General features: G+C 36.0%; 1 protein-coding gene across 1 annotated transcript; it reads right to left on the bottom strand.

The window, feature by feature from the left end:
• Positions 1-7203: 7203 nt before the first annotated feature.
• Positions 7204-14180, bottom strand: LOC21389087 (cellulose synthase A catalytic subunit 1 [UDP-forming]). Its single transcript, XM_010112055.2, has 14 exons — positions 13903-14180; positions 12869-13064; positions 12588-12769; positions 12076-12187; positions 11809-11995; positions 11406-11672; positions 10966-11311; positions 10305-10442; positions 10095-10220; positions 9351-9563; positions 8970-9234; positions 8491-8687; positions 8061-8411; positions 7204-7901 (listed from the first exon to the last, which is right to left on the bottom strand). Exons 1-14 carry the CDS (start codon positions 13981-13983, stop codon positions 7320-7322), a joined length of 3243 nt encoding a protein of 1080 aa, XP_010110357.1. The 5' UTR covers positions 13984-14180; the 3' UTR covers positions 7204-7319.
• Positions 14181-17242: the final 3062 nt, after the last annotated feature.

The following is a 17242-nucleotide window of genomic DNA, read 5'->3' as shown; positions in this document are numbered from 1 at the left end:
TCTACATACCCACTTATTTGTAGTTTTGCTTCTTACTACCCGAATACTATCTTCGCACCGACAATGTGTTTCAGACGCCGCCGCTCTTGAGCGGTGTTCTAGTTCCAACCACGTCTGTCTCCTAAAACCTTGTCTCGAGCAGCACCACCGTCTACCGCAACGATCACCATCCTTTTCCTTTCTAGTACTATCCTTCCTTCCTGTAGCTGAAGCCTATATGTTTTGAGTATAACTTGTAGAAGTTATCCCATAGTTCTTCCGTATCAAGTTCCTTCTCAATTAAGTCTTCTGTTAGCAAATCCCAAGGCGTTTTAGTCAAGTCTAAAGTGGTACAGAAATCTGGCCACACCATCTTTGACTGTTGCTCTAGTTGGAATTTGGACTAGTGTTGTGGTCTATTCTGCAAATAAAGGAGACCAAGAGTGAATTAAGTGCTCCCATTACAGAATTGTTTTTGTTGTAAGTGAACATGCATATACTCGATATTGCAACTATCAACTTCAACGTTTTTATTGTTAAAGGACGTGTTTTATTTTGGTTAATGTATAGTGTAGCCATGATTCAAGCAAAAAATTTACAAAGAGTTATTGTGGAGAAAACGATTTTAAACCTTAAAATGGACATAAGGAATGAGGAAACAGAGATAATGAGACTTCTGAATCGTATTGTAAATGAGCAGTGTACCTGTAGTCGTAGCTGATTTGCTTAAACAACCTTTGGAGATGGAAGTAATGCTCTAATATACCTTGCAACAGCCTTTGTACAAACAAGTTTATTTAGAATCACTGCATGCTTATCTAAAGTAGCCGTAATTTCTTTAGTTAATGGCCAGACAGATAAATGGTGTTTTTGGGTTCTCCCACGGTTTATGATCCCATTTAAATGCAAAAATTTGTTTGGTACAACCAATTGTGTTCATCTCATTTATGACCACGTTTACGAAAAGTAGCAAGCCTTTTGTGGTGTCTTTTTGTCATGTGTACTACACCTATACACTAATAATGGGCAGCACGTGAGTTTGAGCATTAAATTCCAAATGCTCTATGAATCACATTAGCCGAGTATTCTAAAGTGTTTCCAGTTGTATCCCATATAGAACCTGAGGCCGATGGACTACTTTTGGGGAATTTAAAAATTAACCATGTACGAGGCCAATTTTTCTCAGACGAAATGTTATGCTTAACATATTGTACATTACAAGCTGAAGACATTTTCAAAATATATGTGTCAAAATTAGGAGAACATTATTTTACAACGGATAATGCAATGGCCTTTCAAAATTATAAGAACATTATTTTACAACGGAAAATGCAATGGCCTTTCAAAAGTCCAAACAATAACGCAGTTAATGCAACCTAATCATTAAAGTTTGTATAATATTATTGCGGCTTATCTGGTCACCTTATATATATTGTGTCACAGTACATGCTATCCGTAATACCATTAACTTATAAAAAGCAATAAAAAAAAACAAAATCCTTATGGTTAACACATATGCTATAATATTGACTTTTGATTTCATTACACAAAAACCAAAACATGGCATGTCAATTTGATACGTCATAGGCGTTAACAGGCATGCACTACTAATACCAAAAGTACATGTTCATCACTCACATGAATATTCTAGTTTAGATAACATTTTTTTTTTATTTTAGCTACATAAAATAATCGGAAAGTAATGAACATCAAACATTCCATTCGGCACTAGTCCAGGGGAATACACTCAACACACACTGGCTCACATTTGCCTTCCTTCTCGTTCTCTTTGGTTGCATTCCCAAGGTCTTTTACTAGGCTGAGAATACGATCTTTGAGATTCTGGATATCATCTAGAAGGCTCTCGAGTTGGTAGCATTTGCTACGGGAATGTGCTACCCTCCTAGCAATGGACCTTCGTAGGCGACGCTCAAAATCGTTAAGATTCTCAAGATACTTGCATGGTTTGCATGTCTGAATGACAACACGGGTTTGACGGCGATGTGTTTTAATTGAAACACATGACTTCTGGTCAGATTTTGGGGACTCCTTAGGGGTTGGGTTGTCAAACATTGGTGTGGTCATTTCGGGAGAAGATGGTGGTTCAGTTTTGATCATGATGTTGTTCATCGGGAACAAGTTTACTGGCTTCACCATGCTCAGTTATGCTACAAATGTGTATCGTTTGAATCTGGGCTAATTTGGCCAGCTTTATATAGAATGTCCCGTCGAGGTTGGGGAACGTTTTATATGCACGCCAATTGCGCAATATGGTTTTCCCGCCTAAACATGAGGAAGATATTATATGCGTGCCGAATATGGTCTTCATCCAAAATATGGCGTCTTGTACAATTCCAAGATATCTGCTATTCTTTAATTCACATCAAATCATGGTCTACATTTCTGTAACCATTCTGCATATATACATTCAAAAGTTGTCTACGTAATCATTCCATCTACAACCTCATGGAAAATGAAATCTTTGTTCTTGAATAGAGTGTGTTAGGTTACCCACTGTCCTGAACACAACATTATATGTACTGTCGTAAGATAAATAAATTGGTAGCGTGTTGTACAAATCTAAGATATCTGTATTCTTCAACAATATTATATAATTTACTACAACAAATACACATCAAATCGTGATCTACATTTCCGCAACAACTCTGCATATATACATGCAAAAGCTGTGTATGTAATCATTCCATATACATTCAAAAGCAAGAATAAGTTTATTTACAGATGCACTGTACCTCGACAAAAATGGCAAAGGTACACATCGAATGTTGACGTGGTGACAAATGTGTGTTTACATGAATATGGCTCACCGGCCACGCCTTTTCGGTTGGAGGCCATGCTTCTACATTATGTAGCTCTGTCATGTTGTACACAAACAACTATTTGAAGTGACTTTTATTTATCCAATGTACCTACCTTGTGGGTTGAAACCCGACATTCTTGGATATAGCATGTTTCATATTTAGGCAATGCTGTATAAGGAAATGGTTTAACGTTTTCCATTTCAAATCGAATAATCATTTTTAACGAATGCTGCAACCTGCGTTCGTCTAAGTTGTGTGTATTAACTGTCAGAATACCAAGGCTTAATATTTTGTAACCCTTGTTCGTTACATATTCTATTAACAATAGTGATAATAGAAATCATCCACGGTGACATAGATTAACTTAACATACAAGTATAGGCGTAATATGACAAAGCACAACATCATAAGGCAAATAAGTTACCCCAAAAAAAGTTAATGATAGATCAACAGCTGCAACATCTTAGTGTTGTATGCCGACAACACCTATTCACAATAAACTGGAAATCCTCAAAAGCTAGTTGAGTTATTAGGACTTTCCCGATTACCACCACTGTTTCCACCAACAACATGTGGGAGATTCATCCAGAAACGGTATTCCATGAAGTCTGCATACGTCTTCACCCCCTCATCCTTTATATCCTCCACTGCTCTCATGATCTAATTGTAATTCCTTTTCGCATTACTTCTTTCTGCTATAGCATTTGCTTTAGTTCTATCGAACTCTGCTTTGAGAGCCTCATTCTCTGTGGTCAGCGAGTCAACCACCAGCTCAAGTTGCGTTATCTTCTGTCAAAGCTCGTCAACTTTCACAGCTCGCCGGATTTCTCGATCATTAGCCTTGTTCAACGAATCTATTAGGTTGTTTATGACCGGGAGTGGATCCTTTGGCAAAACTAGCTTGTGTGGAATTCTCTCGTCGTCGCGATTCCATGTTCGGGGTGGGCTGGAAAATGCCGATTGCTCACCGGTGGGTGGGGAGATGGAGCGGGACATGTTTTCTGGTCAGACACTTCCGTGAGAGCACAAGTAGTAGGTAGAGACAAGTCTCAAATATGAATACAGTCCCCATCATTTTTCGGCTTTATCACAATTCTATCTTCGTACAATTACATTGCTTAATTTTCAAATGAAATCCCCAACATGCCCTTACATATATATTGTGTTATATTGAACATCGCGTTGTTCCCAGTTAATTTTTAAAGGTTTTTTTGGCATTCCAAATAACTATTGATTTGTTTATTAAAATCTCCAACTAGCGCAGTGGGGCACCAGGTGACAGTGACTGGTCAAAAATTCCCATTTTTTGAAACTTTGGCGTCCTAAAATTAAAACACGATTTTTAAGAATTAATGCAACAAGCGGCACCATTTTTCGGTGATATTCTATTTTTTTTATGATTTTCTCAAATTTTCGGCTTTGAAAAATCAAATAAAATAATAAACGACGTCAGGTCACTCTGAAATTTTACAGACACGATCATTGCATTATTATGAGCATGCTTGGAAAAAATGGCCTCGATCTATGAAAAGAGAAAACGCTGCCAAATAGTCTCCCGCTAGCGCAGTGGGGCGCCAGGTGATAGTGACTGGTCAAAAATTCCCATTTTTTGAAACTTTGGCGTCCTAAAATTAAAACATGATTTTTAAGAATTAATGCAACAAGCGGCACCATTTTTTGGTGAATATTCTATTTTTTATGATTTTCTCTACTTTTCGGCTTTGAAAAATCAAATAAAATAAAAAATGATGTTAAGACACTCGGAAATTTTGCAGACACGAGCATTGCATTATTATGAGCATGCTTGCAAAAAATGCCCTGGATCTATGAAAAGAGAAAACGCTGCCAAATAGTCTCCCGCTAGTGCAGTGGGGTGCCAAGTGACAGTGACTGGTCAAAAATTCCCATTTTTTGAAACTTTGGCGTCCTAAAATTAACATGATTTTTAAGAATTAATGCAACAAGCGGCACCATTTTTCAGTGAATATTCCATTTTTTATGATTTTCTCTACTTTTCAGCTTTGAAAAATCAAGTAAAATAAAAAATGACGTCAAGACACTCAGAAATTTTGCAGACGCGATCATTGCATTATTATGAGCTTGCTTGGAAAAAATGCCCTCGATCTACGAAAAGAGAAAACGTTGCCAAATAGTCTCCTGCTAGTGCAGTGGGGCACCAGGTGACAATGACTGGTCAAAAATTCCCATTTTTTGAATCTTTTGCGTTCTAAAATTAAAACATAATTTTTAATAATTAATACAACAATCGACACGAATATTCTATTTTTTATAATTTTCTCTACTTTTCAGCTTTGAAAAATCAAAGAAAATAAATAGTATCAGCTCATGCCAGCCCAGTATGTGTCCACTGAATTATCTTCATGATAGAATTTGATGAATAAGGAACTAACAATGAATCCATCTCCCTGGAATAAGGAAAGAAAGGTTAGGATTTAGGAAAACAATGAGGACTAAAGAAAAAAAAGTCATTGGTTGATGGACTTTTCCAACCACTGATAAGATCCTCCTCATCTCTCTTGAAAGAGAGGGTACCCCTTCAAAGGGACATGGACGGAACACTCTTATCACATAACGGGATGGATAGAGAGGACTACTAGTTGCAATGGAGATCGTGTACAACAACCTTAACCACGCAAGCCTAAGTTAGGCTATCAAGATGGGTCTGGGCCAGCCCACGGGCCCGGCCCATAATTACATCTATAAACAAAATCAAATATTATGAGCACACACTAATCTGATGGAGTAAATAAAAAATATGATTATTTTCATAAATACTCCCGAACTATATACTATATTTTAAAAGGCCTCTTAATTTTTTAAAACATATTAAAATCCCTTTAATATATAAAAAACGGTTCAAAACACTCTCCATTTACTTCCGTGTATACTTTTAACAGAGTTGTTGAAGTGGCATGCTTTTAAGGATTAATTAAAGTCATTAACAAATAATTTATTGTCATGGCATGTATTAAAAATTAATTAATTTCATTACTTTATTATATATAAAAAATAATTAAGTATTAAAAATAACAGTAGAAAAACTTTATTTAAAAAAAAATTGCACCCTTTCTCTCCTCGTCCCTCTTCTTTCTCTCTCTTCCTCTTCTTTCCGCAAGAACCCGAATATTATACCTTTAATTTACGTTTCCAACCAAAGAATCCAAACATCACCAGCAAAATCAAATTGCCAAATTCACTTTTTCGTGAAAAGCCAAATTTAGATTCATTCCACTAAAACTAAAACATGTGTATACATAGCGATTTAATCCCAACCCTCCAAAACCCTAACCTTAGAATCCCCAAATCTTCAAACCCAAAGCTCCATTGCAGCATCCTGTGCAAGCTCGACGGGTCGACCAAAACGAAGACGAAACAGAGGTCTGGCTTCGCGCATGGATGAGGACAACAAGGCATGGGTTGCACAGCGGTCGGGGTGGCAGGGGCTAAGTCGTACAAGGGTGAGGTCGGAAGCCTTGGAGGGGCGGCGGCCAACGAGGCTTATTTTACAGATGTGGGTTTTTTGTTTCTGCTCTTTTAAACTTGGTATTTTCCCTAACAAAACTCTTGTTTTTAGTTTGGAAGTGTTTGAATGAGATGGATTTGGATATGTTACTTTTATTGTTTTTGATGATTTATCTTTTGATAAGATTTGGGCAGCCATTACAGTCTGCACTTTGAGAGATAGGGAAGAAGACTTTTTTTTAAAAAAAAAATTATTAGTTGATTTATTTATTTTTTAAATATTTAATCATATTGTTACAGGTCAATACTTCATTTCACTTATTTAAATTTAAAATTTAAATTTTATTATAGTTAAAAAATTTTAAAAATAATTATATTTAATTTTTTTATTATAAATAAAAAATTCACATAAAATTACATTAATTTTAAATTAACTTTAAATTAACTTTAAATTAACGAATTAAACAAATCTTTAATTTAATAAATGTCATGTCAACGAATCAGATAGACGGAATTTGGATGGATATATATCAGGGGGATTTTGACCTATTTTGAGAAATCCGCGAGTATTTTGAAATATGGTACTTAATTTAAGGATATTTATAAAAATAATCCTAAAAAATATGTATTCAGCACTAGTTCTGGCACGATAAACATAAGTTGGCATGAAAAGCAATACAAACTTTCTTTTCTTCTTAGACAAAGTACTTGAATAAATAGTTTCTATATACTGTTACAATTATCATCACAACACTGCACAACAAAGATAAGATCCGAGTAGAGTTCACGAAACCCATTTCAATAGGGACCAACTCAATCAAACACCTGTGGAAGAAGAGACGGCAAAAAAGGAGACAAATGGTTCATCATTTTTTCATCCACCAGACCAGACCAGACCCCCTTTTGGCCACAAGGAACGTACATAACTTAAATCCTGTTGATTTCTTCAATGCTCCGATTTCTTGTTATATACACACAGAAGGTGAAAGAGAGAGATGGTGTTTACCACCAAACAAAAATGATGTTCCAAGTATACTAACAGTTGACACCACATTGACCCGATGAAGCCTTCGAGTCAGATGTGAATGGATCGATGCGCACCCAGAGCAAGGAGAATATGGAAGCAAGAAGAGTGGACCAAACAATGACAATTGTTGGGGTACGGTTTTGACGACCTAATAGACCCTTCAAGAATGGGTACAAGTGGGCAATGACCCATATGGCAAAGAAAAGCTTCCCGAATAATGGACCCCAAGACTGGTAACCGCTGTTTATGGCATATGAGACACCGGCAACAATACCCACCAAGTTAACAAGAAGAACCGTGGTTGGAGGGATGAGAAGAGATGTCCATTTGAACACGTAAAGCTCGGCAAAGTCCCCATCATCGTCTGATGCCTTAGAAGTGACAGTGAAGTTGGTGTCAATCCCAGCAAGCACCTTCAACAAACCTTGGAAGACGGCAAAAAGATGAGCTGATGTTCCACCAATAACCCAGAATTGTTCGTTTCTCCACCAGTCCTCAATACTGACACCACTCCACCTGAGCTCAAGAATTCCAGTAGCAAAAATGGAGACAAAAAGCAGGATGAACCACATGCTAGCAAAGTTGCTTATCTGCCAAAAAGGAAATAAAACAAATTCATTGGAGTAACCATTACAAAAAACATAGAATGCAGAAAATGATTCTGAAATATAAAAAACAAGTTAAAAAAAAAAAAAAGAAGAGATGCAATAGCAAAAAGGAATTCATTTGTTACAAAGAGATGTGCTTACCTCGGGAATGATGAATTTTCCGGTGAGAAGGCAAAAGGCAGGAAGCGTACAGTACGCAAGCAGAGGAATAGAGGTAAGGGGGTACACGATGGTGTTGATGTATGCCAGCCTCTCCAAAAGCTTGAGTCTCCCGTTGTAACCATACCATATAGGGCAATGCCTGCTGAGCAAAATCTCAATTGATCCCAAGGCCCATCGAAGCACTTGGTTCAAACGATCAGAAAGATTGATGGGAGCAGACCCCTTAAATGCCGGACGAGGGGGCATACAATAGATTGAAATCCAACCACGAGCATGCATCTTAAACCCAGTTAAGATATCTTCTGTCACTGAACCGTAGATCCATCCAATCTGTTGACAAAAGAAAAGTCATTACTTGATGCATAATTAGAGATCAGATTGAAATCTTATCCAAGTCATACAAACTTACCTCTTTGCCCCACTCAGTCTTGTCTTCGTATCCACAACTAATAACATGGATTGCTTCCTTCAAAAGAGTTGCAGGATTGGTTGATGGTGGAATCCCTCCTTGTTCCATAAAGGTAGCTGCAATAAAAACGGGGGACTGTCCAAAACGCTTCTCTAAGCTCTTCTGAGACATAAGAAGTGCCCTCTCGTCATCATAACCTGCAGAAGACAAGAATCTAGTAAGCGTTCCAAGGTGGATGTGTCTTCTCTCATTTGATCTTCGCTGTTCTTTTAGCTCAAAATGATTACAAAATTTCAAAATTCATGATTGGTTTTTGTAAACATCTAAAATATTTAACAACTATTATGAGAAAATGTTATTGTGATGGGAAAATCACCATGATTCATGGATAAAACACATTATTGAAATTTAATGCAGACACAGATTACAGTATCGCAAATGATAAGATAGAAAATAAGTAACTTCCAGGAAAAACCAACCTTCAACACCCTCCTCAATGTCTTCCATATTGAAAATCGGAATGGTGGACTCAGTTCTTTTAGCTGCTCTCTTCTTGTCAATGTACTTCTTATTGCTACCCTTTTCCTTCTTTCTTGAACCACAACAACTCTTGATGATAATATTTGGTTCCAAATCTTCCTCAGTTAAAACTGGATCATACCCATAAAGAGCTTGCCTGTTGAAACAACAACCAGTTCCCACATAGACTGGACCCTGGATGCCATCCAGCCCTTTCAAGTTGATCTGTAAAATATACAGAAAAACAAGTCACTCTGCAGTTGTTAACCATATCTAAGTACAAAAAATACATCACATAACTGGAAATATTTGACAGTGATAAAAATCAAATATGGACATACATCAAAGAAGACAATATTGCGATTTGCATATCGATCGTGCAAGTCAATGCCATCAAAACGCTGGGGGAACTGTACATAACAGGTCTTCTTCCCTAAAGCAGGGTCCATCATGAAACACATCGCTTCTTTAAGAGCCTTGCTGTTATTGAAGTAGTGATCACAATCCACATTCAGCAGATAGGCACCATTGGTCAGGACAGCTGAGACCCGAATCTGTGTAACAAGTGATAGCCCAAGTCAAAAATCAGAACAGCTTTAGCACATACTTGATGCGACAGCCTTTTCCAGCTCATCAGGCAACAAACCACATTCCATAAGAAAACAGTGCAACAGCACGATGATGGTGTTTTTTATGGTAAATGATCAAGCCAGAAAATGTAGAATCTCTTCCACCATAACATCCCATGACATAAATCATCAAGGAAAAACTAAGATTGATCCTACCAGGTAGTTCCAAAAACAAATTTGCAAGAGATATACAGTGTTTCAGTAATTTAATTTTTTTTTTTTTTTTAAAAAGGGATGTACTACATTACCATGCATTATAAGATGAATAGTATTCAACAATATTACCATTCGTATATGTTCAGTGCATATAAAGATAAATCATAAATCTACACACAATAGTTCAAAAATGATTATCACCGAGTGCATCAATCAGAATGGTGTACAATTAGCATCGCTAATGTGTGAGAATTGCAGGTTAAGCTAAATGGTAATGAAAAAAAAAAAAAAAAATCAAACCAGTGCATTCATTGCTCCGGCTTTCTTGTGATGCTGGAAGCCAGGTCGCTTCTCACGAGAAACATAAACAAGTCGAGGCAGCTCATTCCCATCAGTGTCAAGGCCCCCACTATGACCTAAGAACACCTGTTATTGGACACAGAAATTTCTGTAAGAAAATAAAGTAAAAGGACACAGAGTCCTAAAAATACTTGGCACAAGTGACAGTACCTGAATCATTCCCGGATGATCCCTTGGATTATTTCCAGGCCATGGAGTGCCATCCTGCATTGTCCAACCTTCTTCTGGCATCTTCTGTGCTTTTGCAACAAGAGCATTGATCCGCACCTTAAATTCTTCGTACTCTCTCTGCAAGGGAAAATAATGTGTCATTATTGCTTCTTAGCATTCCTTACACGCTTCCTCCCAAAGGGAAGGGGAAAAAAAGACATACCATTTTATACCCTTAATCAGTGAGGTGAAACTAAAAATAGTTTAGGATGAATTATGCACTGCAAATATGATTTCAGACCTCACGATTATTCTATTGACCTACTCGTGTAAAAAGTCAAATTCCACAGCCAATGATAACTAACCTGGCATCTACCCAGAAATAACAGTAAACTCTTATTGGAAATAAGAACAAAAATAATGTCAATTTACAAAGATTTTATTACATTGATAACATTATTTAGCATCAAGGAATGAACTTTAGGCTACTGTAATAACACAAAGCCAAGGATATCTAGTATTGATGCTATGAAATCGTGATAGAACCATAGAAAATGATTGAAAACCTATCAAATATCGATAAGCATAGCATTTGCGCCCCATGTAAACAAATGTATTCCTTTTTTTTTTCTTTTTGGTAAATTAAATATGTTCACTTTACCTTCATTGCTCGGCGCTCTTTCACAAAAGAAGGCTGTATCTTGTCCTTCAAGTAATCTATCTTTTGGGCAAAATAAAACTCAGGGGCCCTAGGTTCAATGTTGTGTTTCTTGCAAAAGGGAACCCATTTTCTAGCAAACTCTGCAGTTTCAGAAAGAGCTTCGAAGGTCAGCATTGCTGAACCATCGTCTGATACATAGCATGACACTTTGTCAACGGGATAATCCACAGCAAGTATGGACAACACAGTGTTTGCTGTTACAAGAGGAGGCTCCTTGAGGGGATCCACAGTACTAACGAACACATCGACAGGAGCCAACTGCGATGGTTCCCCTTCTCGGTCATACCTGCACAGTAAAACGATGGTTGAGAATATTCTCACATTTTTCCTTTCATACATTCAGACTGTCCAACCACACCACTAAAATGAAGTTGACCTACCTCAGCGCAAGCCTGTCCAGATAGGTCTCGCGGTTAATAGGAGACCATTTTGGAAATTGATCCAGAAGCCAAGACAAGGCAAACCAAATTTCACAGATAACTGATGTTAGCCAAAGTGGGTATGCATCTTTCACAGGGTGAGTTGTACGGTATTGTAAGAAGAAACCCAGAATAATAAGCCGAAGTATGATCACAACACGATAAGGAGTTATATGAGATGAAGGAATGGGCACCACACGACTCAATGGTTGTCGAGCATCATCAGCCCTGAGTTAGGGGGGAAAATGTGAAAAGTGAGTCACCATAAAAAAAATTAATAAAAAAATCATGCAAACACCAAAGTGCACAAACTGCTGGGGAGAGAATGAAATCGGCAAGAAAAAGCTTTGCTCAATGTGCTCACATTTGGAGTTCCTCTCCATTTGAACCAGTCCCTTCCATGTCTCCCTTCCCCTCCGGATATCTACTGGTCATCTGGATGATATTTTTATCCTGTTTGAGCTTCCAACCTTCAACCCTTTCTTTCCAGTCAACATTCCCAAGACCATAAGCATTTAAGTCTTTGGATGGATCCACAATTCTCACTGGAACTGTAACACTCAATCAAATAAACGTTACAAACAGAAGGTATCTCAAGGAATTTTTCTAAAAAATTAAGCTCCTTCAGTACCTGGAAGCCGAGGATCAACATAAGGAAGATGTTTGTCCCCAGGACCTAAAGGACCTGATGTGGTTCTCACGGACTGGTTGTCGGGTGTAGCACAGGGAATCTCACCAGATACCTACACAAATTGCGGGCACATCAACAAGGACAAAAAAATGGTGCATACATCAGCCATGAAAGGTTGTAATTTATTGAGGCTGCATTTTAAGTTCTTTTAGCGCCCAATGGATCCCAAAACTCAAATATAAATTAGGCAACATCAGCAAGGACAAAAAAATGGTGCATACATCAGCCATGAAAGGTTGTAATTTATTGAGGCTGCATTTTAAGTTCTTTTAGTGCCCAATGGATCCCAAAACTCAAATATAAATTAGGCAACCTATTAACTATAAAATTCAAATAATATGATCATACACCTCAAAAGAATAAAATCAACATAAACCAAACAAACCTATATTATACCCACAGAGGAGAAATTAAAATTGAAATGATCTCTAGAGATTGCTTTGATTTCCTACCGGTTGCCCGTTAGTGAGAAGGGGAATAGGCTGCTGAGATTCATGTCTAGAGGAAGATGAGAGGTCAGCATCTTCTCCTCGCCACTGGCGTCTTGAATTGTTGTTTCCTTGTGCATAATTGAACTCATTCTCCAAATCATCAACATCATCCTCATCATCATCTCCATCCACTCGAGGACTCCCTAAAACACATTAGTTAGAAGAATCTTGCAACCCCAAATGATGAGTTGATCCAAAGTATAAAAAACAAACAAATAAACAAAAATACCAGCCTAGATTACCTTTATGCCTCTTGTACCTAGTCTTGCACTGGGGGCAAGACTGGTTCCCATCTTTCCTTTCATACTCATAACAAGGATGACAAACCGGGAAAGCACACTCATTGCAGGCAACAAATACATCTCCATTGGCTGTCAATCCAACAGTGTCACCACAGATCTGACATATTTGGCCATTCAAATGCTTCACGGGTTTGGGCTGCATTGTCCCAGGACGAAAAGAATATTCAAATTAGAACTACAGGTCATAATCCATTTAGATTGTATTCAATAAAAGCATGAAGATTTTAAACTCCTTACGAATATTCGTTTTGTTCACTAAATAGGCTCCACGTTTAACCAATTGTCTGTGATAAATGCTAAACACAATTTCTAAATGCAACTAACCAAATTAACAGCATAACATGCGCTAGATAAAATTAACCGGGCTAAATAATGAATAGTACTAAAGTAACGCGAACATCTTGTCGGAAAAAAATAACAATAACGATCCGAAGATTAAACCATATATAAGCATTAAGCAGAATAATTGAAGCGGGTCTCCAGCTGGGCTGTTATTAAAACCATAGGAAGTCAGACGCAGATCTTAGTACTTAATCCGTTTAGTCTGTTATTTATTTAAAAAAAAAAAAGATAAATCCCACAACTCTATAACAGGATCTGAGACTATCAACTCTATAACAGGATCTGAGACTATCTAAAACATCCGGGAAATATCCATTTTCCAGAGGACTAAAAGGAAAATACGGTTTAGCACAAATCGCCAGGCAGATCCACAATCCAACCAGTATAAACAAAAAAACGAAAAAAAAAAAAAGAGAATGATAATTCTCTAGCTACAAAACTTGTCCCAATTTACCCATATTCCAAATTTAACGGGAAACGCAATTAGAAATTGATGAAGTGCAAACTCACTTTCAGACAATCACCGGTCAGATCTGCCGACAGTAACACAACCACACCCAAACAAAAACAAAACAAAAAAAAAGAAAAAGACGGAGAAATGGAAAATGGATAGATAATCCGGAAAGACTAACCCCACTATCGGAATCGTGGCGAATCCGAACGAGCTCGTTCCTCTTGTAAGAACCAGCGACCATTCCGGCATTGGCTTCCATGTCAGTTCTGGTTGATTTTCCGCAGTCTTCTCAGACTGCTGAGTTTAGTTTGTGGTGTAGTTTTACCTGATCGCAATGTTGAATGAGAAAGAAAGTGTCAAGAGAGATTGAGATGGAAAAGAAGAGAAGAGACAGTGAATTCTTCGCCCATTCAATACGCCATCTCCGTACTCTTTGTTTTCTCTCTCTACTGTCTCTCTCTCTTCCAGCTATCTCTGTGCTTGTCTTTTTATCGTTTCCTTTCGCAGATTATTTTTTTAATTTACCGGCTCAACCGGTTGCCCGTGGTGGTGACCAACCCATATTTTTCGACTTTGGTAATAAATTCATTTGTGTGGAGCGATCGGAGAACGCGAGTCTTTCGATCTTCAAGCGGCGTAAGGTAAAAATTGAAAGCTTACTGCCCGAGGTAAAAGCCAAAAGAAAAATAAACAGTTGTTTTTAAATTTTTAATTTGAATTGATATATATTTTTATGTGAAAATTTTTTATTATAATAAAAAAATTAAATATGATTATTTTTAAAAAAATTTTACTGTAATAAAACTTAAATTTTAAACTCGAATCGATAAAATAAATGAAATTAAATAAACTATTTTCTTCATTTAGCCATTTTTTCGAAGAAAATTCTCATATAACAATAAAAAAAACTATGAACTTAATGAAAATTTTCTCCTACATTCTTGTTGGAAAAAATAAATAATTCTATTTTTTTTGGAAAAAATAGAATTATTTTATATATGTTATCAAATAGAAAATGCACTTTATGTTGATTGAAATTTTTCTATTGAATGGATTAATAAATTTCCCCGAGAAAAAACTGACTAATCAATTAATTAAATCTTTAATCATAATTGAAAGAAGGTTTTAAAAAATAAAGTTATATATGATATTGTTGAAAAAAAAAAAACTCTTCATGGTAAAATTATAGGTTTTTTTTATTTTCTAAGGTTTCTTAATAAGAATAATGCTAGAGACACCAACTCAAATCTGAATTTTTTATATATCAACTGATATGGCACAAAAGTTGTCATTTTTATATTAGTGGATATTAAAAATATTGTCAAGTCAATTAATTATAAGAAATTATATTTACCAATAAAAATATAATAACTCATGTATCATATTGGTTAGTACACAAAAATTAAAATTAAAATTGGTGTTCAAACCACTAATCTTCATAATAGAAGTTTATTTATTTATTGAAAAGGATAATAGAAGTTTATTTTTAAGTTAACCAAGGCTATTTTTTATTTTTATTTTTAATTTAACAACCGGCTAAGCCGCTTAGACACAGATGTAGCCGACTAGCCGCGTCCAAGGAAAGCTGCAATTATTCTCTTCATACGACAGTCTTAAAGGTGAGTTTGAAGTGTCTGGGAACTTGTCAACAACGCAAACGTTTCATAGTCCAAAATTACATGTCCAATGAAACATCGACACGTCGGATATTGCGTGTTAGTGAGTCTTTATCAGGAAAAAAAGACAAGGGGTCATAATTTATATAACTAATCATAAAAATTTATCTTCCAAATAATTCGTTTGCTGTGGACAGGCTGGCCTACGAATCCACCGGTTGTTGTCCGTGGCATGTTTGTTTCTCGCCTTCGCTCACTGAAGGGGGCTGTCGGTGGACCTTTTTTTTCCCATTCTTCTTTTTTTTTTCTTTTTTTTCCCATTTGCTTTTTCAAAATTACAATAGTATCCTCAGATTCCGTTGATTTCGCTTATTCGAGTTTAGAATTCGAATTTTGCTATAGTAAAAAACTCTCATAAATAATTACATTTAACTTTTTTACTACAATAAAAAGCTTTCACATAAAATCACATCTCAACTCGAATTAAAAATTTAAATCAGCGAACTAAACGGGCCCAGAATACGGATCACTTGTGGTTCCTGTCTGGAGTACCTCTTCGCTCGCTTACTCCGTAGAAAAAGTGTCTTTCCATGCTCACCCATGTGATTTATGTGTAGCCATTTTTTATTTTGAATCCTTTTTTTTTCCCAAAAATAAGAGGAGCGTTTCCGTCGGCAGGCAAAGTACCGACTTTTTAGGAAACAGCGACGGTAGTTAGTAGTAGTTACAAGTAGAATGGTCAACTGTAGAATGTCAGGAAAAAAAAGTTCCTTAATTGCATCTACTCCGAATCTATTGTTTAGCGGTCTTAATTAGATGTTTTTTTCCTCTAAGATGGTTTTGATGAAAATGTGATTTTATGATAATAATTGTTAAAATGTGACTTCTAATTAAATAACACATGCATTGAGCCTTTTTTTTTTTTTTTTTGGCATTCATCCCAACTACGATATATGAATATCATTTTAATGACTTTACAAAGCGAAAAAAAAAAAAAAAGAATATCAATGTAAATAACTAATAGCATATATATCGATACGGCATGTTGTGTCAAACAAAAGACTTTAATAAATAAATTTCTCCTTGTTAATTAGAAACATATCTCTCTCTTTTCTTTTTAAATGTTGATTATAATTAAGAAATGCGTAAGGCTACTTCTGTTTTTTTTTTTTTAATTCATATTAGTAACGTTGGTTTTGTATTTTCAAACACAAATGGAATGGGTAATTGAGTGATTTTTTTCATATGCTTCCAAGAAAATAATGAGGGATCTAAAGCGAATACGACAAAAATGTAAGATACAGAGGAAGGAAGAAAAAGGCAAAGTGCAGATTGAATAGAAATTGGGTTAATAGTTTAGGACTGTTTTTGAAAAAGATGCTTAGAAGTTAGAAATAGGCATGGTGATTTTTTCTCAAGTGAATTTTATGCATGTCTTTGCAATTCTTTTTTTTTTTTTTAGGAATTTAATTTTATGCCTTTCATGTGGCTGGGTTTTCACCCTGACAAAGGTTGTTTCTTCCTTGCTCTTTGTAGAGTTTTTCAGTCTCTTATTGAGGCAAGATTTGCATCTAAAAGGTTTATAGGGCAGGACAGAGAAATCACAAACCCTTAAACTACGTAAATTAAGGGCTATTTATTTTATATATTTAAACTCAAATAATTAATTTTACTATCGTATTTTTAAAAAAAAAAATTAATTTTCAAACGTTAAAATTAAAAATTATAATTTAAGTATACTTTCTAAACCAGTCTTAAATAGTTTTTAGCCCATTAGTCAATTTCATATCAAAACCTTTTTTCCGATGGTATGAGACCATTCTAAACTATTTAGATTTATATTTTTGACAATTTTTTATAATATATTTCCTGGCCTTGTTTCTTCCCATAATTTTTTTTTCT

The sequence above is a fragment of the Morus notabilis genome, unplaced genomic scaffold, assembly GCF_000414095.1.
Source record: "Morus notabilis unplaced genomic scaffold, ASM41409v2 Scaffold1040, whole genome shotgun sequence".
Lineage (NCBI taxonomy): Eukaryota > Viridiplantae > Streptophyta > Magnoliopsida > Rosales > Moraceae > Morus > Morus notabilis.
The sequence above is the reverse complement of the archived record's forward strand: the minus strand, read 5'-3'. Positions and strand labels throughout refer to the sequence as shown.

Coding starts and splice junctions, on each gene's coding strand:
- LOC21389087 (XM_010112055.2), bottom strand. CDS start 13,983: ATGGAAGCCAATGCCGGAATGGTCGCTGGTTCTTACAAGAGGAACGAG. Junction 10,443..10,965: donor AAGAGCGCCGAGCAATGAAG/GTAAAGTGAACA, acceptor TTTCCCTTGCAG/AGAGAGTACGAAGAATTTAA. Junction 9,564..10,094: donor CCGGAGCAATGAATGCACTG/GTTTGATTTTTT, acceptor CTTGTTACACAG/ATTCGGGTCTCAGCTGTCCT.